Below are 22,518 nucleotides of genomic sequence, written 5' to 3' on the forward strand. Positions count from 1 at the left end.
GACACACTGCTTAGCCTCTGCTGAGCCATCATTCAGGGTGAGGGTGGGGGTATGCTATTCCTATTCCAAATGTCTTGCCTTAGATACTGGAGTTTCAGAGTGATTTGCTGTCTGTCATTCCTTAGAATGCTTGAATCTCTACATTCATATAAAGTCTTCACATCTGAAAGAAGCAAAAGATGTTTAGGAGTTTGTTTACTAACTGGCTTACTTGCTTGCTTGTTTTTTTTTTTTTTTAAGGAACTGAATCTCTGTGTTGAATACTACCTCCCTCATAAGTTAAGCAAATTTTTAAATAAAGTCTTAATGGTTTGAGGTTCTACAATGCATTTGACCTGAAATTTGTACTTGTATTTCTATGCCAGCTATTTACTTGAGAACTGTTACAAAGTTTTAACAAGTTTTGTTTTGTTTTGTTTTTTAATCCAAATAAACAAGAGCTCAGCTCAGCAGATAGCTTTTTCTGCTTGGTGCTGTTTTATTAGTGTAACAGCCTTATAGCAATGACTCCTTCACTGGTTTATTGGCAACACGGCAAAGGACTGTAGTTAAACACCTTGTGTGATGGTGACCCTGGTAAATTATAAAGCGTGGCATCTTGACTCTCCATCTAGTAGATGTCAGTTTTCCTGGCTTCAAGTGGTTTTTCCAGACAATGAAAAGGAGTCAAGATTTCCATTTTTACCCATAGATGCTGAGCTATGGCTGGCTGCCCCTCCGCAGATTTCTATTTATTTCTGTGTGTATGCTTGCAGCTGAGAATCATGGCTTGGAAAATACGAAAGCACTTTGTGATAGCACCTATTACCAAGTTCCCTTGGCTGCTGTAATTAATTCAACGGTTCCTCACCTTTAAAGGTGGCCAGATAACCCATAATCCACCAGTTTGCTCTCTCTGATAAAAGCTTTTCATTTTTCTTTTAACTTTCCACGCTCCCTCAAATCAGCCTTGCTTTCTTCATCCTTTCAATACTGTGTACCTGAATTTAAGACTATTACATGCTCTGAAAGCTTTGAACATCACTGCTGTGATCAGCCACTAAAGCAGTCCAATTTCCACTTTGCTCAAATAGTACTTTTCTGACTTGTCTGGGGGAAAGTGTCTGCCAATTCATTTTTTATTTTCTTATCAGCAAAACACATATATACTGTGTGCTCTTGTAGCTTATTATAAAACACAGGAGAAAATCCCTGAACAATCAGAAGACCAGTTAGAGAACCTGCCCAGGCTTTTGCTCTGATTCCCAAGCATTCACTTTGCCATCAAATGAGAAAGCAAATCAACAGAGCACGGATGTTACGGGAGCCTGCCACTGAAACTATCGGCCCTTGATAATGGTCTTCTTTAAACAAAACCGCTTAGGCTGCTCAGCTGCTTAGGAATCGTGTCCCTCCCTGGTACCTCCTGATCCTGCTTCCATGCACATGGTCTGGGAAAACAGTAAGGAAAGTATATTGGAGAGATTCTTGTCGAAAGTGGGTTCAAGCCCTGTCCTATCCCAAGCATTCTTTCCAGACATGGTCGAGTTTTAGGGAATGAGTAGCGCTAGTGGATGCCCAGAGTGCATTCCTTCCTTAGATTTTCACAAGAGACCAAGATGGTTTTTGTACAAGAGTGCTCTGGTCACTTCCATATTGTCATATATAGTTTGTTTTACCCCTTGTTTTTACAAGAGGCTAGAATACAGGGAAGATGCAGAGAAAGGAAGAGTTCCATATATTTCCATATAAGCAACAGCTCCTATCATCTTCACCAAGATGTGTTGTTCTTCAGGGTCTCCTGTGTCCCCAGCATGCTGCTTAGATGGACGAACAAAACCTTTCACAGATAAGGACCCAGTCTAGGCCACCTGGAGTTTCTTTCTTTCTGATCCTCCCCCCCCCCACACACACACACACACACTTACTAGCTCAACTAGCAAGCAACTTAATCCTTCTCTTTGTATGTCCATTAAATTAGGAAAGGAGCTGATTCGTGTACCAAAACCCAAATAATTTTATCCTTGCAAAGCCACTTACAGCAGATTCTGGTCTCTAGGACACACCCAATGTTGATGGTAATGTTTACCATCCTTACACAAGCTTTTAAAAGCCAGTTAACAGAGAACATAAAAATTCATGCAGAATTGTGTGGTTCAGATTATGTATACAGAATTGCATAGACTCACAGGAGAAAACAGTAATACGATCTTCTATAAAGCCATCATTTGAACTGACTGGAGCATGGTCCTCTGTTCTATTTCTGGAATCATTCTTTTGAATCGAACTCTAGGTCCCTCCCTGCAATGAACATATAAACAATGGTTTGTTCTCTGCCTTGCTGGAAAGCCCATGACACAGTATTGCTAAAGGAGACTGGAAATGGAGATCCTCAGTGCTGAGGAGTCTCTGCATCATTGTTTGCAATATAACCTCTAGGTTTCGTTACCACCCTAAGCATTGACTGTGAGAGTAATGAAGTGTCTGAGAATACAGTTCATAGTGTAGAACTGTGGAATGCCATGGGAAGTTATGCAGGTATTAAAGTATGTCCCCACGGTTTTTTTTTAATTAATTTTTTCTTGTTACATTGAGATGTAACAAGAAAAAATTAATAAAAAAAAAAGAAAGAGAAAGGACATAAAGTTGGGCAGATAGTAAGGGCTTTAGGTGCAGAAGGAAATATCACAGAGACATTTCATCAGCATTCTAGAAGCTGGGTGAGAATATCCAGGTCCCCAGCCTGTGTCAGCACAAGACTGCAGCAAAGAGACTTCCCAACTTTCAAAGCCTTGCCTGTGTAGTCAGTGAATCAGGCAGAGCCCTATCTCCCCGTCATGCAATGAACAGTGACCAAAAACGGAAAAACCGGTACAAATTTTTGGAGATGGGAAAGGTGCTAAATAATTGTTTGTCAGTATCATGGGGAAGGAAGACACAAGTGAAACACACAGGGAACCTGTGCACATAAAGAAGAGCGCAATGGACTGTGGAATAGCTATGAGGATTGTGATGCTGTGACGTTACCAAGTTATGGCCCTTGGGCAGTGTTCCACTCGGGGAAGCCTGCGGCAGAAGGGAAGGCTGAGAGCCTTTTTAAACTAACGAATTGTAAAATTATTTTAAGGGCCAGTGAGGTGGCTTAAGCAGATAATGATGCTTGCTGTGCAAGCTTGACACCTGGGTTTAATGCTCAAAACTCACAGTAGGACAGAACAAACTCCTCAAAACTGTCAACTGACCTCCACTGACTCCTCTCCCTCCCTCTCTCTGTCTCTGTCTTATGTGCGCACGCACACACACACACACACATCATACAAATAGGACTAATAAATAATTTTTAAAAGAAGAAAATTTTATTTTAAGCTATGTATTTTAAAATTAATATATACAAATATATATTATATGTATATACTTACTGAGTATGTTAACACAATGATGATACGCAGGTATTAATGTGCAAATATTCTTGCTGTAGTTGAGTCTTGAATGACAAAAGACATTATATAGTCACAAAAAAAGCAATTTTGTGGCCATTAATGACCTTCTGGAGGAGAGTTATTTCAATCCAACATTTAGTCATGTTGGCACAGACTACTAAAAACTTTATTATCTTGTCCTTAGTGGTAATATGCCTAGTATTATATTTGTTTACAACACATGTCATGTTCAGAAGAACAAGGATCTGTTTGGATAGTCCTTCACACAACCTATGTCCTCAGGAACCTATCAGTAACACTTGTTTAGACACCTGAAGGCATCTTCCTACTAAAGGTGAGGCAAGGGCTTTATTCTGGGTGGAGTAGACTATTGTACATTACGTGATCAATTATTATTTGCAGAAAGATCTACATGTGTTTATTCCAACAGCAAGTTTATCTCATTCATTGGACTTTCCAATGGCTTGTACACTAGTCACCAGAAGGGGAATGGGTGCATGGCAAGCAGTTAAATTAAACCCCAAGGGCTTTCTAACAGTAAATGTACTTCTTATTGTAGGTGCTGAAGTTTGAGCCTGGCCATTTCAAGAGAAGGGGCAAAGCTAAGAACATGGCTCTTGTCGATATCCAGTTGGATCATCATGAGCGGTGTGACTGTATCTGCAGCTCAAGGCCACCTCGATAAAGCGCAGTGCACATCTGTACATTATGCATGAAATGACACATAGGTTAAGAAAATGTGGTAAGGCACTCTCGCCCCACCCTAAGCAGTCAAAATTGCTTCTAATCTACAATGCAGTAAATAGAGGTTAAAAAAAAAAAAAAGCCTCGCTTTGTTAGTGCCATGGCAAGAGGAAAGATACATCATCCATTTCTATATCCAAAAACATAGGAATTCACTTATTAATAATATGTGAAGATATGTATGTATAGCCAGATAACATGACTAGCTCGGGGTGTGTAAAGAGATGGGATGCCTTATTCACATATTTACTGAGGTCCTCCAGAGACAGATGATTAGATTATTACTCCATATTTTGCTAAAATAATGAATGTGTCAAACATATAAGACATCATTTTTAGAAACTGAGAAAATAAATTTCTTTTAAAACTTTGTGTCACAAAATGTATCAGATCTTGCTCTCTTAAAGAAGACATTTACCCATTAAGCAAACGATGAGACTTTCTTATCTATATATCTTAATTATATGTAGAAAATTGCATAGCTTCTATGGAAAAAAGCAAATATTTAAATATTTTCTTCACAAGATGCACTACATACCTACAAATGTGGACATTAAGTTTCTGTCTCCAAAACTACACCAAAGTAATACAGGACTGTTAAAGTCAATCCTCTTTTATGTATTTTCCCAAGGCAAGCTAGGCCACTGAGCATCCTTCTCAATGAATCGCTCAGGGAAATGTGATAGTTATTCAAGAAGCAAGCCATAGATTGCGGCAGAGTGTTGGAATTTTTTTCATTCTAAAATCTGCAGAAAAGCTAATGTTTTAAGGAATAGCGTAACATTACACTTGAGTGTTCTAACACGATATTCATGGCAAGACTTGGATGACATAAAGTCGGAAAAAAGCGAATACTGACATAACTGGAAATTAAATGAGCTCCTGCACAAGATCCACGTTTTAAAATGGCTCTAAGTCTCCAAACGTTGCCGGCAGCTCTCTGTGTTTTGCGTTTGTATTTCTATCTTGCAGTGTATACACATGAACTTATATCATGCTATGTCAGACAATCCATCACGGGATATTTATATCCTAAAATCTTTTGTGTATAAACAAAACAACTCTATATCTATTCTAAAGAGACTGAGTCCAGAAATGGGAAATCTTTGATTGCTCTGCAAAGCAAGATGCTTAGGAGGGAACCCTGAAGTCAAGTCAGTTTGGGGATGCTGCGAGAAGACTACATTTTTCTTCCTACCTTGAGAGTACAAAAGAGAACTTATTTTTCTGTGAGTCCAGTGCTGCCCTGAGCATCTGGTTTGGAACCAGATCTGTGTACAGGCTGCTTTAGTCCAGTGTCACATAACTGGCTCAAACATACTTGCCTTGCTAAGTATGATGCTACCCAATCCACTTTGCCAGCTGTGCTCAGCAAACCTGTTCTTACTGTCGCATATCTTCTCAAAGTTCTGTGTAATTATCTGTCTGTTCTACTCAAACGGTTATTAAAAACAATATTACATTATTCAGTTGTCCGGCGGGCCAGAGAACAGGGAGAAGTAGGCCAGGCCTCCAATCAGGAGCCACTTTCCCTCTTTGGCCGCTCAAGCTTCCTGTGAAACAATTGTTTCCTGTACTAAAACCAAACTCTATGTTACATCACTCACTGTGAAGGGCACAGCTCAACCAAAGCTGTGAATATAAAATATTACAGTGCTCTACCCAGTTTTCAATAAACCTTCCTGGTGGCAATAACCAGTTCAAGCCTTAACTGTACTTTGTATTTATTGGCTACAATATAAACAGACATGTACACATATGTTGCCTTTTCTTTCTGGAGTGTTTTATTAAACTCTTCCCATTACTTTTCTGCTATCTATTGTACATTCAACATGTACCAAATAAACCTGTTTCATTATCATCAAAAGAGTAAGAATAAAAAACAAGTCATTGTACAAATTATATTTTGAAACGACCAGATACATGCACAGTTCTGTATAGCTCACTCACCTGGAATAATGCCTTTCATTTAATATGGTCTTTTAGGGCAGAACATTTTCATAAGTGGAGGGTTTTATGATTTTTGTCATATCAGTAACATGCAGCTTTTCCTCTCACAATGTTTTCTATAGAAATGTAATATGCCTCTTATCCTCATAAAAAATAAATACTGCTTTTGAACAAAACTACTCCATTATTTAGTGCTGAATTGCAAAGTTAAAAGGTATACAATATTACAAAGATGCTTTCACAGATGCATTTAACTAGAACAACAAGACGGGTGGTTTCTGAGGGGAGGAAGCGCCTGCTTCTAGCCCACAGGCCTTTGTGTTCGTTGCTCACAGCTGAGGTGGGATTGCTCACTCCGCTATCTTTTGGCCACCAGTCTTGGTTTCTTTGGGGTTTCGTCCCCCTGTCAGCCTATCAGTGAATTCTCCTCAGACATGGCCCACCTAAGTAACAAAGTTTCCATGCTGTCCACATCTTTCTCTCACCCTCTTCTGGCTAAATGCCCAGTGCCCGCTCACTGCTGTCCTTTTGGAGAACCCAGCTCAGGACTGCTGCCTGAAGGCTCACAGACCATGAAGCAAGAATGCTTCACCCAGGTTGTTCTTTATTGTCATCCTACTGGAGACAGAGTGGCAGCTGCGGGAGTTCACTGACACCGTGTTTCTAACCTCCTGGCTACAGATAGTTTAGAGAATAAATACGTACAGAAATGTATGTGTTTGGGGGCAAGAATTAACTCTACCAGGAGAAATATGAGCTAACGTGTTAGCCAAGGAGTTGGAATTGGGAAAAGATTAAAAAAAAAAAAAATGCTGTGTATGACCGTTAATTCAGATAGCTTGGATTCTTATGTAAAGCATCATGAAAACTATATGCAAAGCTTTAAATGTAAATGCACTAAGAATTTAATTTCATCTCCTAAAATGTACGTGTGTTCAGTTATACTCCACTACTAACTCATCAGATGTCCAAATGGCTCATACTTTCATAGAATCCTCTGGTACAAAAACATTAAATTAAAATTTACAACTAGTACTCAGTCCTGAAATCCTATAAAATACATTTTTGTTTATTGGCACCCCTATCTAATATGCTGAAAATAGAATATTAATAATGCATTGGTTTTATTGACATTCACTGAAATCCTATTTTTAAGTAATTTTTTCCAGATTACATCTCAATTGCTATCCCCTTACTTGTATCTTCTCATCCCTTCATGCTTCCCTCTTTTATCCTATTCCCCTCCCCTAAGCCTGTGACAGAAGGGGACCTCCTCCCCCACCATATGATCACAGCCTATCAGGTCTTATCCTGGTAGCCTACTTACCCTTCCTCTGAGTGTCACCAAGCCTTCCAACCAAGGGGAAGTGGTCAAATAGGGGCCACCAGGGTTCATGCCAGAGTCAGTCCCAGCTCTCCAGACAACTGTGGAGAATGTACTGTCCATTTGCTAGATCCGAATAGGGGTTCTAAGTTTACTACATACATTGTCCTTGGTTGGTACAGTAGTTTGAGCAGATCCCCTAGGCCCAGATCTGCCAACCTTAATGGTCTTCTTGTAGGGTTCCAGGACTCTCTGGGTCCTTCCATTTACCCATTCTCCAATACCTCTCTCACTTGGAGTCCTAATAGAAAGTCCCAGCATCTATCCCAATCCCCCGCTAAATGAAGACTCTCAGAGGACATCCCTGTTGGGCTAGTGTCCAATTATTAGTGAGTATATATATCATGTGTATCTTTATGGGTCAATCTTATTTGTTTTTAAGGATCAAGCTGAACACTGCAGAGGTCTACAAATATTAAAGACCCCCTGAGGTGTATCAAACAAAATAGATAGTACTAGGTAAGCAAAAAGTTTCTTAATTTAAGTATGTGTGAGGGTTTTGGTTTTGTTGTTGTTGTTGTTGTTGTTTTGTTTGTTTGTTTGTTTTGCTGTTGATGTTATATTTTCGTTTTTCCTTTTATTAAAAATAATTTTTCATACAATATATTCTGATTGTAGTTTCTCCTCCCTGTACTCCTTCCAGTTCCTCCCCATCTCCCCTTCCACTCAGATCTACACCCCTTCTATCTTTCCTTAGAAAACAAACAGGCACCTAAGAAATAATCGTAAAATTAAGTAAAATGCAATAAAATTAAAATAAAAGAAAACAAACAAACAGAAGAAAGAAGCCCAAGAAACACATATAGACACAGACACATATGCATTTGCACACACATAAATCATAAAACACAAAACTGGAAGCAATATTGTACACATAAAGGACCTACGCAGATAAAAAACAAAAAACGAGTGACTTGACTCAACATTATGACACAAAGAATCTTAAAAGATGCCTTTGAGTTCATTTTGTATTGTCTATCTACTGCCTACCCTTAAGAGTAGTTTATTTCCCCAGTGAGACTTCTTTGGAGAAAAGTAACTTTCACTTGCAAGTGATTATTAGCTGGAGATAGCCCCTGGGTTAGGGACGGGGACATGAGTACACCTTTACTCAACACTGGCACCTCATCTGGCTCAGGCCCTGTGTATACTGGCACACAGTCTCTGTGGGTGCATATGTGCATCAGTCCTGCTGTGTTTGGAAGGACTTGTTTCCTCGGTGTCCTCCATCCCCTTTAGCTCTTATACTCTTAGCACTTCCTCTTCTACAGGGCTTTCTGAGCCATGAAAAGAGATGTCTGGTAACTGTTCTATTTTCCCTTCCTAGAGAGATTCACCACTCCCACCAGTCCCTTACTCTATACCTACCCTCTGTGGTTATACAGATTGTAGCTTGATATCAATGACTTAATAGCTAGCATCCACATATAGTTGAACACATGGCATAATTTGTCTTTCTAAGTCTGAGTAGCCTCACGCAGGATGTTTTTTCTAGTTCTATTTGCCTGTGAATTTCATTATTGTTAATTGCTGAGTAATATCCTATTGTGTAAATGTACCATATTTGCTTTATCAGTTCACCTGTTTATAGACATCTAAGTTGCTTCCTAATTTTTGCCTATTATGCATAGAGCATCAGTGAACATGGTTGAGCCACTATTTTAGAAGTAGTGTGAAGGGTCCTTTGGGTGTAGACCCAAGAGTGGCATAGCAGAATCTAGAAGTAGATCGATTCCCAGCATCCTATGGAATCAAAATTCTGATTTCCATGATAGTGGCTACACAAGCTTGCACTGCAGTCAGCAGTAGAGGAGTGCTGGTGTTTCCCACATCCTCGGCAGCACTTGCTGTCATTTGTTTCGTTGACCTTGCCTATTTCAAGTGATGTAAGATATCTCAAAGTAGTTTTAATATGCATTCCCATGATGGTAAGGTTATTGAACATTTCTTTAAGTGATTTTTTTAGCCTTTTAAGTTTTCTCTTTTAATAATTCTTTTATACGATACCTGATTTTTTTTTAAATTGGGATTTTTTTCTTAATGTCTTTGTTGTCTTGAGTTCCTTATATATTTTAGATATCAGCCCTCCATAGGATGTATAGATGCTTTCAAAAAATCTTTTCCCATTCTGCCACTTTGTCTAAATCATGGTGTCCTTTGCTCCACAGAAATGTCTGTTTTATGAGGTCCTATTTGTGAATTATTGAACTCAGTCCTGTGATAATGGAGTTTTGCTCAGAAAGTCATTTCCTGAGGCAGTGAGTTCAGTTCTAGTCCCCAGTTTCTCTTCCATCAGACTCAGTGTATCTGGCTTTATGTTGAGGTCTTTGATTCATTAGGAGTTGAGTTTTGTAAATGCTGATAAGTGTGGATCTATTTCTTGAAGATGCTTTCTTTGTCCCATTGTATATTTCTGGCTTCTTCATCAAAATCATGTGTCCATAGTCAGTAGATTTGTGTCTGTGTCTTCAATTCAATTCCATTGATCAAAGTTTCTGTGTTTATACCAATACCATGCTATTTTTACTATCATATTGAAGTCAGGTATGATGATACCTCTAGCAAATCAGGAATGTTTTAGTTATGGTGTGTGTGTGTGTGTGTGTGTGTGTGTGTGTGTGTGTTCCCATATGAAGCTAAAAATGAAGACACATTGATGTCTTCCCTTTCTATATGCATCTTCTTGGTCTTCTTCAGTTGTCTTATTGCTTTAGATAAGACATCAAGTATTATATTGAATGGGCTGGAGAGAGTGGACAACATTGTCTTGTTCCTGATTTTAAGAGAAATGCTTTGAGTTATTCTCATTTTAAGTTGATATTGGCTATGGGTTGGCTGTAAATTACCTTTATTATTTTGAGGCATGTTCCTTTTATCCTTACTGTTTCCTATCATGAAGAGGTGTTGGGTGTTGTCAAAGGTCTTTACTCCATCTAGTGAGATGATCATGTGGTTTTTATCTTTCAGTTTGTTTACATGATGGATTACATTTGTCAAGTTACCATAGTTAAGCCATCTCTGTATCTGTTGGATAAAGCCTGCTTGATCATGGTGTATGATCATTTTGACATGTTTAAATATTCAGTTTACATGTTTTTTTGCACATGTAGTCATAAAAGAAATTGGTCTATAGTGTTCTTTCTTTGTTGGATTTTTGTGTGGTTTAGGTATCAGGGTAATTGAGCCTTCTTAAGAAGAATTATGCAATGTTTCTTCTGTTTCTATTATGTATAATAATTTAAAAGGTATTCGCATTAACCCTTCATTGAAAGTTGGGTTGAAGCTGGGCATGATGGTGCACACCTGTAATCGCAGCACTCAGGAAGGAAGAGGCAGACATCTTTCTATGAGTTTGAGGCCAGCCTGGTCTGCAACATGAGTCCAAGATAGTCAAGGCTACACAGAGAAACCCTGTTTCAAAAACAAAAACAAAAAACAAAAACAAAACAAGTCAAAACAAAAAAGAAAAATGAAAAAAGAAAGTCTGGTAGAATTATTCACTACCCTGGTCTTTTTTGACCGATACTAAAATGGATACATCATCTTACTTTTTATGTCAATTTACTTGAAATATCTTATTTCCTTCCTTTTATCCTCAGATGATGTCTATCCTTGATGTTAAGGTGTGTTTCTTGGATGCAGATGATGGATTAATGCTGATTTTGCCTTGTTTTTGTTAGTCTGTGTCTCTTTACTGTAGAATTGAGATCACTGGTGTTGAAAGTCATCAAAGAACAGTGATTGTTGATTCTCATTATTTTGTTTTGCACTGTGGATTTCTACCCCCTCTTTTGATTTGCTGTTCTGATATTATTTATCTCTTAGTTGTAATTAACCTCTTTAGGTTTAACTTTTCCTCCCATACTCTCTGGCAGGCTGCATTTATAGATAAACAATTCTTAAATTTATTTTGTTGTGTAATGTCTTATTTTCCACAGCTATCATGATTGAAATTCCTTCTGTATACAGTTTTCTGAGATGGCTTCTGTGGCCTCTTGGAGTTTATATAACATCTGTCCAGTCCCTTCTGGCTTTTAGAGTACCCGATGAGAAGTCAGGTATTATTCTAATAGGCCTGCCTTTACATGCCTTTTCTCCTTGCAACGTCTAGTATTCTTTCTCTCCTCTGTACATCTAGTGTTTTGATTGTTATTTTCTGTGGGGAAGTTTTTACTCATCCAGTGTTGTTGTTGTTGTTGTTGTTGTTCAGGATGCTTCTTGTATCTTCATAGGCATCTGTTTTAGATTAGGAAAATTTTCTTCTATGATTTTATGGAAACATTTTCTGTCCCTTTGACCTGGATTTTTTCTCCTTTCTCTATTCCTACTATTCTTAGATTTGGTCTTTGCATGGTATCCCAAATTTCCTGCATGTTTGATTCTAGGAGTTTTTCAGACTTAACATTTTTTTTTTTTTTTGGAGTTTCTTAATTTCTGTTGCCTTCTCTGGTTCTTAGAGTATGGTGGCTATGTGTTGCCTGGTAAGGAAGGCTTCAAAGAACCTGTCAGGTGTAACTATTGGGGTTTCCAGGTAGAATGCATTTCTAGGTATTGGAAGCTGAGATATAAATAGGAATGGGTTACAAGTGGGGGTAAAGTCCACAGGAGGGAAGAAGGCAGGATGTGCCACCAGGGTATGCTTAGTCCACAGGAGGGAAGAAGGCAGGATGTGCCACCAGGATATGCTTAGTCCACGGGAGGGAAGAAGGCAGGATGTGCCACCAGGGTATGCTTAGTCCACGGGAGGGAAGAAGGGATCGTGCCACCAGGATATGCTTAGATCCAGGGAGGGAGGGGAAGAAGGCAGGATGTGCCACCAGGGTATGCTTAGTCCACGGGAGAGAGAAGGCAGGATGTGCCACCAGGTATGCTTAGTCCACGGGAGGGAAGAAGGCAGGATGTGCCACCAGGATATGCTTAATCCACAGGAGGGAAGAAGGCAGGATGTACCACCAGGATATGCTTAGTCCACAGGAGGGAAGAAGGCAGGATGTGCCACCAGGGTATGCTTAGTCCACAGGAGGGAAGAAGGCAGGATGTGCCACCAGGATATGCTTAATCCACAGGAGGGAAGAAGGCAGGATGTGCCACCAGGATATGCTTAGTCCACGGGAGGGAAGAAGGCAGGATGTGCCACCAGGGTATGCTTAGTCCACAGGAGGGAAGAAGGCAGGATGTGCCACCAGGATATGCTTAGTCCACGGGAGGGAAGAAGGCAGGATGTGCCACCAGGATATGCTTAATCCACGGGAGGGAAGAAGGCAGGATGTGCCACCAGGGTATGCTTAGTCCACGGGAGGGAAGAAGGCAGGATGTGCCACCAGGGTATGCTTAGTCCACGGGAGGGAAGAAGGCAGGATGTGCCACCAGGATATGCTTAATCCACAGGAGGGAAGAAGGCAGGATGTGCCACCAGGATATGCTTAGTCCACAGGAGGGAAGAAGGCAGGATGTGCCACCAGGGTATGCTTAGTCCACAGGAGGGAAGAAGGCAGGATGTGCCACCAGGATATGCTTAGTCCACAGGAGGGAAGAAGGCAGGATGTGCCACCAGGGTATGCTTAGTCCTCTGGGAAAAGAGGCAGAGAGGGAGGGGAGGTAATAACAGGTCATCTGGTGCAGACCTGTGGATGAGACTGGGGAATTGGATTTACAGGAGAGGAGGGAAAATAAAGGTCTAAAGATAGCCTGCTTCCCTGGCCAGCTTGGCAAGTTGGCTCCCAGGAAATAGCTGCAGGGTCTGGAAGCTGAGACAGAAGGATGGAGTGATGAGGAAGGCTGGAGAAAAAAAATCTGTGTGGTCTGCTGGAGTAGGAGCAGAGAGGAAAGGGAGACAACAACAGGTGGTCAGCTATAGGTCTGACGATGAGACTGGATTTGGACTAGAATGTGGAGCAGGAAGACCTGAAGATGCTGTACCTGCTTCCCTGGCTGCCTTAGCCAAAGGGCTCCTAAAGAATGGCTGCAGGACTTTGATGATAATATAAAAATATAGGATGATAAGGAAGGCTGTCTGAAGTCATATTTTTTTTTTAAATTGGCAGATCAATCTGTAGTTTAGATTAGTACTTCCCAGTAAAGATGTGTAAAACTCTTAAGCTGATATAGACAAAATGGGAAAAGATAATTTCAGCAACTATAGACTAAACAGGAAGAAGAGAGTTCCAAGAGATACAAACTGGATAGGGAGAGAGATGAGTGGGGGTTCTCTCATTGTCTCTGCTTTGGTTCCTGGCCTAACTTCCCTCGATGATGCATTATGATCTGAAAGCATAATCCTAAAATAAACTCTCCCCTGCCCCTAAAATATGAAGAGAGGATTCCAAAAGATATAGACTAGGGAGAAAAAGAGATGATTCCAGCAGAAATAGACCAGATAGGAAGAGGACAGTCTGAGCAGTTATAGACTAGACAGGAAGAGGAAAATTCCAAGATATATAGATTATAGAGGAAAAGAGATGATTTCAAGCAGATATACACTAGACATGAACAGACAATGCCATAGTGTTAATGTACTCAATGCAGTAAAGTTATGGACCAGTAAATCTTCATTCTCTTGTAAAATCATCAGCATTTTTCACTGTTTTAAACTGTTGGATAGTGATTGCCAAGGTTAGTGGTCAGAATCCAAATTCTAAAATCATTCTTAGATTCAATTTTCATTTAAATAATGTCTGAAATGCAAGGTCTCTTACAAATTAAAATCTCTAGGGTCGGTTTCCACCTGATCTCTTTGGCTAGAGCCTCTGACAAATGCATCCTTTTCTTCCTTCTAGACTTTTCTAGGCTGTCCTTCCTCACTGTCACTTTCACTCTCTATCCATTTCTCACAAGCTTTGACTTGCCAATCTTCAAGTCAGAGAAAGCCAGATGCCTATTCTGGAGAGCCACTGAAGAAAAGGAATTGTGTAAGGAGATTATATACACAGTTGCCCAAGTAAGCAATTAATATGTCAAAATGCCAAATATTTTTGGTAGAATAGTACTCTTTGAGAGTGAAATCATTGTACCAGTATGGTCCCCATTGATACACACTTCAGATTGTGATGCTGGATATTTATGTCTACTTAGGAAAATTTGGCCATATTCAACAAGAAAACTGACTAAATTAGATGCTGTTATTTTTTTATTCATTCATCCAATAGGAAATGCATCAAAGTCCATTATGCTTCTGAAAGCTTCAAGCACAAGCCTAAGTCCAATCTATAACAGAGGATAAAACTGGGGAAGGGAATTCTAGATGAAATGAGTGGAAAGATCAAAGATCCCCCTCCCAGTTGGGAAAGTATATGGTCAAAACAAGGAATATAGGCTAATCTTCAAAGAAGACAAAGTATAAATCCAAAGAGTTTCACACAGTAAAGTCATAAGAAGGGAAGGAGTGGAGTCTATTGTGGAATGCTTCCACGCCTTAGTCTAAGTCTCACCCATGTGACTGGAGTGTGTTTGGCCCCCATATTTAAAGAGGAGATGATGAGCTTTTAAGTATTTGGGTCTCATAAGGGTCATGGGGAGCCAGTCAAAATATTACTAGGCATGCCACTACTTGGGTCTATGTTTCTTCACTTACACAATTGGATATATAAGATGTGTCAGTCCCAACAAAACAGTACAATAATCTTAAATTTGGAAAATAACATTCCATATGAAAACTCAGGATACAGATGTAAGGTGCAGAGCGTCTGGGAGCTAGCTCTATGAGAGACACCTTTGGGCCAGGAAGGTTTTGTGTGTGTGTGTGTGTGTGTGTGTGTGTGTGTGTGTGTGTGTGTGTGTTCTTCAAATCTCTAGGAGATTCTGTCCCTAAGAATTGTGAGTACAAGGAAGGTTAACAGGAAAATCCAGAGGCGTTGGTGACAGGCTGGGGAAGACAGTTCAGGGTTTGGGATGTACTTCATGGAGTCATGTGATTTAGACATCACAAGCATTCTCCTGAGAGAACCAGGAAAGCAGGAACTAGAAGCCAATTGTGAGATCACATCACTCAGAGGAGGAGCCAAGACATGTTGCCATGCTTATAGTGGCCACAAGGGGAGCATAAAGGGTGGGGCTTGAAGGACTCTGACAACCAAAGGGCTCATAAATGTATAACCTTGTGTTCTAAGATTATGGTAAATACTCAGGGATAGTTGGTTAAATACTCAGCCCTGTTGTAGACACAACAGATTCACAAAATACTGAAAGACAAAAGATGTGTCCCTTGCCTTGTCACTCAAAAATAGGGAGGACAGAATAAACAAGTAATTACATAAGTAATTACATAAGTAATTACATAAGACAGAGAAGAATTCCTTGAGAAAATAATGTCATTACACGACCAGAAAGATTAATCAGTAGTAGAAATGTGAAAGGGAAGATGATTTAGAAATGAAAAAAGAAATGGTTTAAGAAATCTTTTGATTAATTAATGAAGCCGAGTTGGTGATGGATTAGCGTGAGGCCAAGGAAGACCATGGACTGTTCCAAGGCTTCTGACTGAGTATCACTGATGCACCACATGCTAAGATAAGGACAGGGAAAGGTTGTGACATGATAGATAAGCAGCACAGTGTGAGCTATTAAAGTCCTTAAACTTCGATGGTCCTGGTGGGGTTATTGAGTGGGCAGTTGGGTGGGGGGTCTGAGACAGTGTAAGGATGAGAGGTTATGCTTAGAAGTTATGAGCATGTATATACTAACAATGACAAGAGTGCTCTCTGAGACTAGGCCTGAAACACTGGGGCAAAGGAGAAAACCGAACAATTAGAAGAGGAAACTCCTGTGTCAGAGAAGAAATCATTTCAAGGGGACCCAGTCAGTTTTATCATGAATGTAGAGATGTCCAGACATAGAGACTGATTTTGATTTTCTTTTGTTTGTTTTGTTTTGTTTCGTTTTGTATTTTGGCCTGTAAATGCTCCTTTAGGCGCCACCCTCTCTCCATTCCTAAGAAACACTGGTCCTATAAAAATGTGGTAAGTAGAACTATTAATAGTGATACGATTGTTCTGTATCTGTGTTGTATTGTCCAAAACCACAGCTACTGGCTATGTGTGTCTTCTAAGGACTTAAAATGTGACTGGTTTAGCAGATAGAGGTTTTCTTTACTTTCTAATGATACTGCAAATAGCTTCATGGGGCAAGTAGAGGCTGTTATATCACCCAATGCAGCTGTAGACCCTAGTTTTCATCTACAACGTTATATCCAGAATAACTGCCTCAAAATAACAAAGAGAGAAGGACATTATAGCCAAATCTCTGAGAAAGGGTCACCCAAACCAAGCTTTCTTTAGATGGTGGACCTGAGAAAAGGCCAGTCTCTCTTTGTTTGGAGTGTGGTGGAATCTGAAAACCAATAGTTATTGGGACCGATACCTCTGGTAGAGAGACCAAATCTCCATAGAAAGCCAAACTCAGGCCTCCGAGAAGCTTCCTGTAATGTGTATTTTACTGTAACACAACACAGTCACTGCGCCCATGGGAACTCAAGACAGCTGTGGACCTGCAGTCTCCTTGCAGATAATTTAAATAGCAAGACCAACAAAGAGCAGTAAAAAGAGCAGGAAAGCCACTTCCATGTTGTAAGTATAGGAGTTGTTTATGTGTTTCTTTTATAAACAGGTTCACGTGCAATCCAGACTGGCTTTGAACTTGTAGTATATAACCTAGGATGAATGATGTTACACTTCTGATCCTCCTGCCTCTTGCCCCTGAGTGTTGGGATTGCACATGTGTACACACAGTTCTATGTTGTACTGGTATTTGAAACCAGGACACCATGCACACTAGACCAGCACTGTAACAACTTTGCTGTGCCAACAGCCATATGAGAAAGCATTTGTTTATGATAGAAGAGTGGATGACAGACTGTTTAGCCCCAGTTTAGGAACAATTATATTTTACATTTTTCACTATTATATGTCTGTCTGTGAACATACACAGCATGGATGCTACATGATTTGTTTTTGACTAGGCAAATTACAAATATAAAAACTGTGAATAATGGGCACTGACTTGATAATAATGCTGTTATTAAGTATCAGCCACATGCAAGAATTTTTCTGAAGTTTACATATATTCAATGGTAAGAAGACTTTATGACAATGAAATAAACTAGAATAAAGTATGAAGGTTTTTATTACACAACGTTATTATGTTTCCTAAGGATGAAAAAGTGAAGCAGAGAAAAATTCATTCAATTTGCCAAATGTCATCAAGTACATAAATGACAGATTATGTCTCTGTAGACCAAATTCTTGTTATATCACAACACTAATTGTCTTATTCAAAGTATAGCAAGCAGAATCTAAGAAACTCTTCAGCAAAGGCTTCTGTCAAGCACCAAGCCTGAGGTTGGATCCGAAGACACAATTAAGGTTCATTTATTTTACCAAAGGTCACTGAGCATTTATTGTGTGATAGCATGATACTAGGCTCTAAGTACCATGTAGAACGAAAGGAGCAACAAGACAGAAACAAAATAGATGCACACGTCATAAAATGATGAAGCTAGAAGAAAACTAGTTAGAAAGTCTGTATAAATCCTCTCTCAGGCAACATTTTTTGTTGATGCTTAAAAGAAGTAGAAAACAATGAGTAAAAATATTGGAATGAAGAGTATGTTAGGTAAAGGGGACAGAAAAGGCAAGTCCTGAGACAGAAATAAGCTATGGATGGGATGGAAAAATACCAGAAGAGCCAAGATAGAAGAGGTAAAAGCTAGATAGTAAAACAAAACAGAACAAAACAAAACACAGTTCAAAGGAGACAGGGTCAAACGTCTGGAACCTTTCAGCTTAGGATATGGTATTAAGCCAATCAAGTGGAGGTTAACAGGGAAAATAAGGAATTTGGATGATCCCTGTTGGAGAGAGCATTTCATTTTGAGCACGGGCATGAGGCCATATGGCATAATAGTACAAGGTCTCCCTGTGACTCAGCTAAGCACAAAGGGCAAGAGGCGCTGGCATGCCTCAGCAGGAAGAGGTGGTTCCATCACTGGCCAATGTGGGGAAGGGAGATGCAGCTTCCATGCAGTTAGGAAACAAAGCTTTACATGGGGACTGTGAGGGAAAGAGACCTCAGAAGAGATTCCGGGAATCCACATTGAATTCCTCAGCACATGCTGAGCTCTATATCAGTGAGAGACAGTGAGGAGGAGGCACTGAAAGAGAATCTCAAGGTCTCTTGGGAGTTTTATCTTTTCCTAGATCCAGACTGCCTAGCCTTACCAGGTATTGTTAAATAAAAGTGGATATAATGAGATTCTTTACTTGATGAGGTGTCTGCCATGCAAGCACAAGTACTTAAATTTGGACACTAGAACTCACATAACAGAGCTATGTGTGGTCACACACCTCTAGAATGTTAGGGAGTTGGTGGGTCAGAGACAGGTGGATTCCCAGAACTGGCTGGCCAGACAGACACTCTATGCAGTCAGCACTCAAAGGACAATGACTAGAGATACACTGAGAACCAATGCTAGTCTCAGAATGCAGGCCTAAGTGCACTGACACATTCACATATTCACATAACACACACACACATACACACACGTGCCTAAGTGCACTTATTCACATATTCACATAACACACACATGCACACTCACACACACACATGTGCACACACATAGTAAAAAGAAGATAGGCTAGAGGAGGAGAGAATAAAGGGAAGGAAGATGAAAAGAAGAAGGGTGAGAGAGAGAAAACACACTACGCTGTGTTCCTTTATTTCACCCTCATCTGATCATGAATTTCAATCCAGTTATCTCATAAGTAAAGCTGAATGTTTGTGTAAAAATTCACTTTCCCCCATGTACACACATTGCTCAGCGAAGATGCTTGAGTGTAATATAAAGGTCTGACAAGAAGCGCTAAACTAATTAGCTCTGTTGAGACACATAGCTTGCACTCTGTAGCCCATACCAAGCCAATGAGCCAGTAGATGGAATTATTGAGGGGAGGCAAAAAGTATTTTTGTCAACTTCTCACTCAAAAATGAAGTTAAAAAAAAAAAAAGACTAAAAACCAGTTACTAAATTCCAATAACCCAAGCTCACCACATTTGGCTGTAGAGGAAGTAAAGTCATTTCCTGCTTTACCCACAGGAAGAAACATTTTTGCAACAGACATTTTAACCAACTGTATAAGCTTTCACATAAGTCTTAAGCTCATGCCTTCCTTTTTTATTCTCATCGGAATTGAAAATAGAATAAAAACCACAGAACTGTGAATATTACAGCCCTAAATTGAATCTTAAAATAGAACAAAGGAAATGAGACAAAGCTAAATCGTTGGCACAGAGCTGTGTCTAGAATATGTTTAGTTTTTTTTTTTTTTAAATGTACAACAGGTTTTTTTTATTTTTGTTTTTGTTTTTATATCCATTCTTCTGCTGAGGGACATCTAGGTTGTCTTAAGATTCTGGCTATTACAAATAAAGCTTCTATGAACGTAGTTGATAAAATATCCCTGTTCTATGGTGGAGGATCTTCCAGGTATATGCCCAGGAGAGGTATAGCTCGATCTTGAGGTAGAACTATTCCCACTTTTCTGAAAAAGTGCCAATGCTACCAAACCAAATACTCCAATTAAAAAATGGTATACAGAACTAAACAGAATTCTCGACAGAGGAATATCGAGTTGCTGAGAAACACTTAAAAAAAATGCTCAATGTCCTTAGTCAACAGAGAAATGCACATCAAAATGATCCTGAGATTCCATCTTATACCAATCAGAATGGCTAAGATCAAGAACTCAAGTGACAGCATATGCTGGTGAGGGTGTGGCAAAAGGGAAACACTTCTCCATTGTTAATGTTTAGTTTTTTAATAGGATATTTTTTCATATTCACTTAATAACTATTTTTGAGTATTGAACATGTTTCAGGTGTCAATGTTCAGAATACAGCAGTTGCTTACACCATCTTGGCTTTCTCCTATTGTACAGGGGGACACTGACAGGTAAGAAAATATCCACATCTGCCCTCCCCTTAGAATACAGTTCCTCCAGGTAGTGAGATGGGTCAGTGGGCAAGAGTAGTTGCTGTGAAAAGAGAGAGAAAAGGAGAGAGAGGAGGGGGGTGGGGAGGAAGAAAGAGGGGTGGGAGGAACCTGAATTCAAATCCACAGTACTCACAGCACTCGCGCAAACAGCAGGGCATGACCCTAGGGCCACTTAACCCAACTCCAAGGGATAGAGACAGGAGGGTTGATGAATTGGAGAGCCTTAGGTTCAGTGAGCAGTACTGTCTCAAAAGATTAATGGCCTCCATATTTATGTGGTAAAGTGTGCATGTGTCCCCCACATAGATGGGCACACTCACCATACACTCAACACACATGCACACATCATTCCTAATGAGCCCCATACATCACAAAGAATACAAGTCTTAAAACATGTAGACACGGACATTTTATAGCGTTCTTTGGTGGAGGTGGCTGCACTCTCTTTTGCAGGTTGAATGAACATGTCTAAGAATCCCATCAATATGTACAATGAATATTCAAAAATATTTTAAAAGATACCTAGAAATATGTATGAATTCAAGCCTTTGAAGAAAGTAGTTTGAATATTCACTATGGAGAATGATAAATGTATGAGAGGATTCATATGCTTTAGCCTAATTTATACCTTTATTTGTATACATGTATTGGAACATTCCACAATGCCTTATAGATACACATAATTTTGTGTGGCTTAAATTTAAATTACAAAAGTAGAAAATGTCAAATAAATATTAAATATAAAATAATCAGCACTTACACACTAGAGAAGCCAAAAGCCTTCTAGACATCAAATGCCTTCTAAATGACATCAGCTATGGCCAGCAACAACCTCAAGGATGATATCATCAGCAAAGCTCTGCCTTCTGCATATCTCTGTTCCTTTGCCTAATGATATATAAAGGCTCAGAGCCATCCAGGTGGGCCAAGTTAGCCATAGACAATACCAGAACGCATCAAAGTTTAACATACTAATGTATTGACAAACTGCCAATCTCTAGGATGCATATTTACTCAACAACAACAAAAAGTATTGTCTGGCTTTCTCTGTTTCAGGCACAATTATAGATGATAGCAATACTGAGTAAAAGAACCCAACATACCTATGCCATCTTCCACCAGTGGTGTCCACCCAGAAGCCAACAGGCCAGAACAGCTATGAGTCACCCAACTCAAAATTGTAAATGTTCTTCAGTCCTTTTGAGCTTCTTTGTGGTTTGCTTTTGTATGCACGTCTCTAGCAGGTGTAATGCTAAGATCGGCTATTTCCCTTCTTCCTGAGGTCAAAGGTCTGAGAAGTAAGTTAATAAAGGAAGGAACTCTTCTCTTGTTAGAGAGGATAGAACCCATCATGACAAGAAAGCCACGGTGGCATCAGAGTGAAGCAGCGAGTCACACTGAGAACAGAACAAACAGAGATGCAGGGATGGCTAACAAACCTCACAGTTCATCTCCTCCAACAAGGCCACAGTCCCTTATCCTTCCAAATAGTGTCATTCCCTGGAGACCAATATTCAAATCTATGAGCATGTGGGAACCATCCTTCTTTAAGCCACCACAGATGGCAGACAGAGAGAGAGTTAAACCTAAAGCCCCCTGTTACAGTATTTTATATCTGTTCGGCCTACAAAGCAATAACTGACAGAGAGAGACTAAAACGTACTTTAAAGCTGCCAGCACTTCGCCGGGCAGAGTCTGAACTGATTCTAATCTACTCGTAAACTAAACAAAGTACTCTAACTAAACCTTATAACATACATATATTCCAAACACTTGCCACTATGACCCCGGGCCGGTCTGCCTCCAGTTCCCATCATCTTCCTCCAACCCTCGAAAAACTCCTTCTCTTCCCAACCGTCAAACTTTTCTCCTCCCTTCCAGGAAGTCCCGCCTTCCACTTCCTGTCCTTCTGCCCAGCTGATTGGCTAAATAGCACTTTATTGATGGTTGATATATTCACTTAGCATTCCTCCAGCCCCCACGTTCCTAAAGGGCCCTACAGACCTAAGGTCCCATCACAGAGGGGACACTATTAAGAG

The 22,518-nt window shown here is 39.9% G+C and overlaps 1 protein-coding gene across 1 annotated transcript in view; it reads left to right on the forward strand.

The window, feature by feature from the left end:
* The window catches only part of Pdgfd (platelet derived growth factor D), a 224,739-nt gene extending 220,506 nt beyond the window's left edge, over positions 1-4,233 (forward strand). The window contains exon 7 of the mRNA XM_051155883.1: positions 3,979-4,233. Within this exon, the coding sequence (XP_051011840.1) occupies positions 3,979-4,104 (126 nt within the window). The 3' untranslated portion in view covers positions 4,105-4,233. The remainder of the gene's footprint in view (positions 1-3,978) is intronic.
* Positions 4,234-22,518: the final 18,285 nt, after the last annotated feature.

Source organism: Acomys russatus, chromosome 14 (genome assembly GCF_903995435.1).
Source record: "Acomys russatus chromosome 14, mAcoRus1.1, whole genome shotgun sequence".
Lineage (NCBI taxonomy): Eukaryota > Metazoa > Chordata > Mammalia > Rodentia > Muridae > Acomys > Acomys russatus.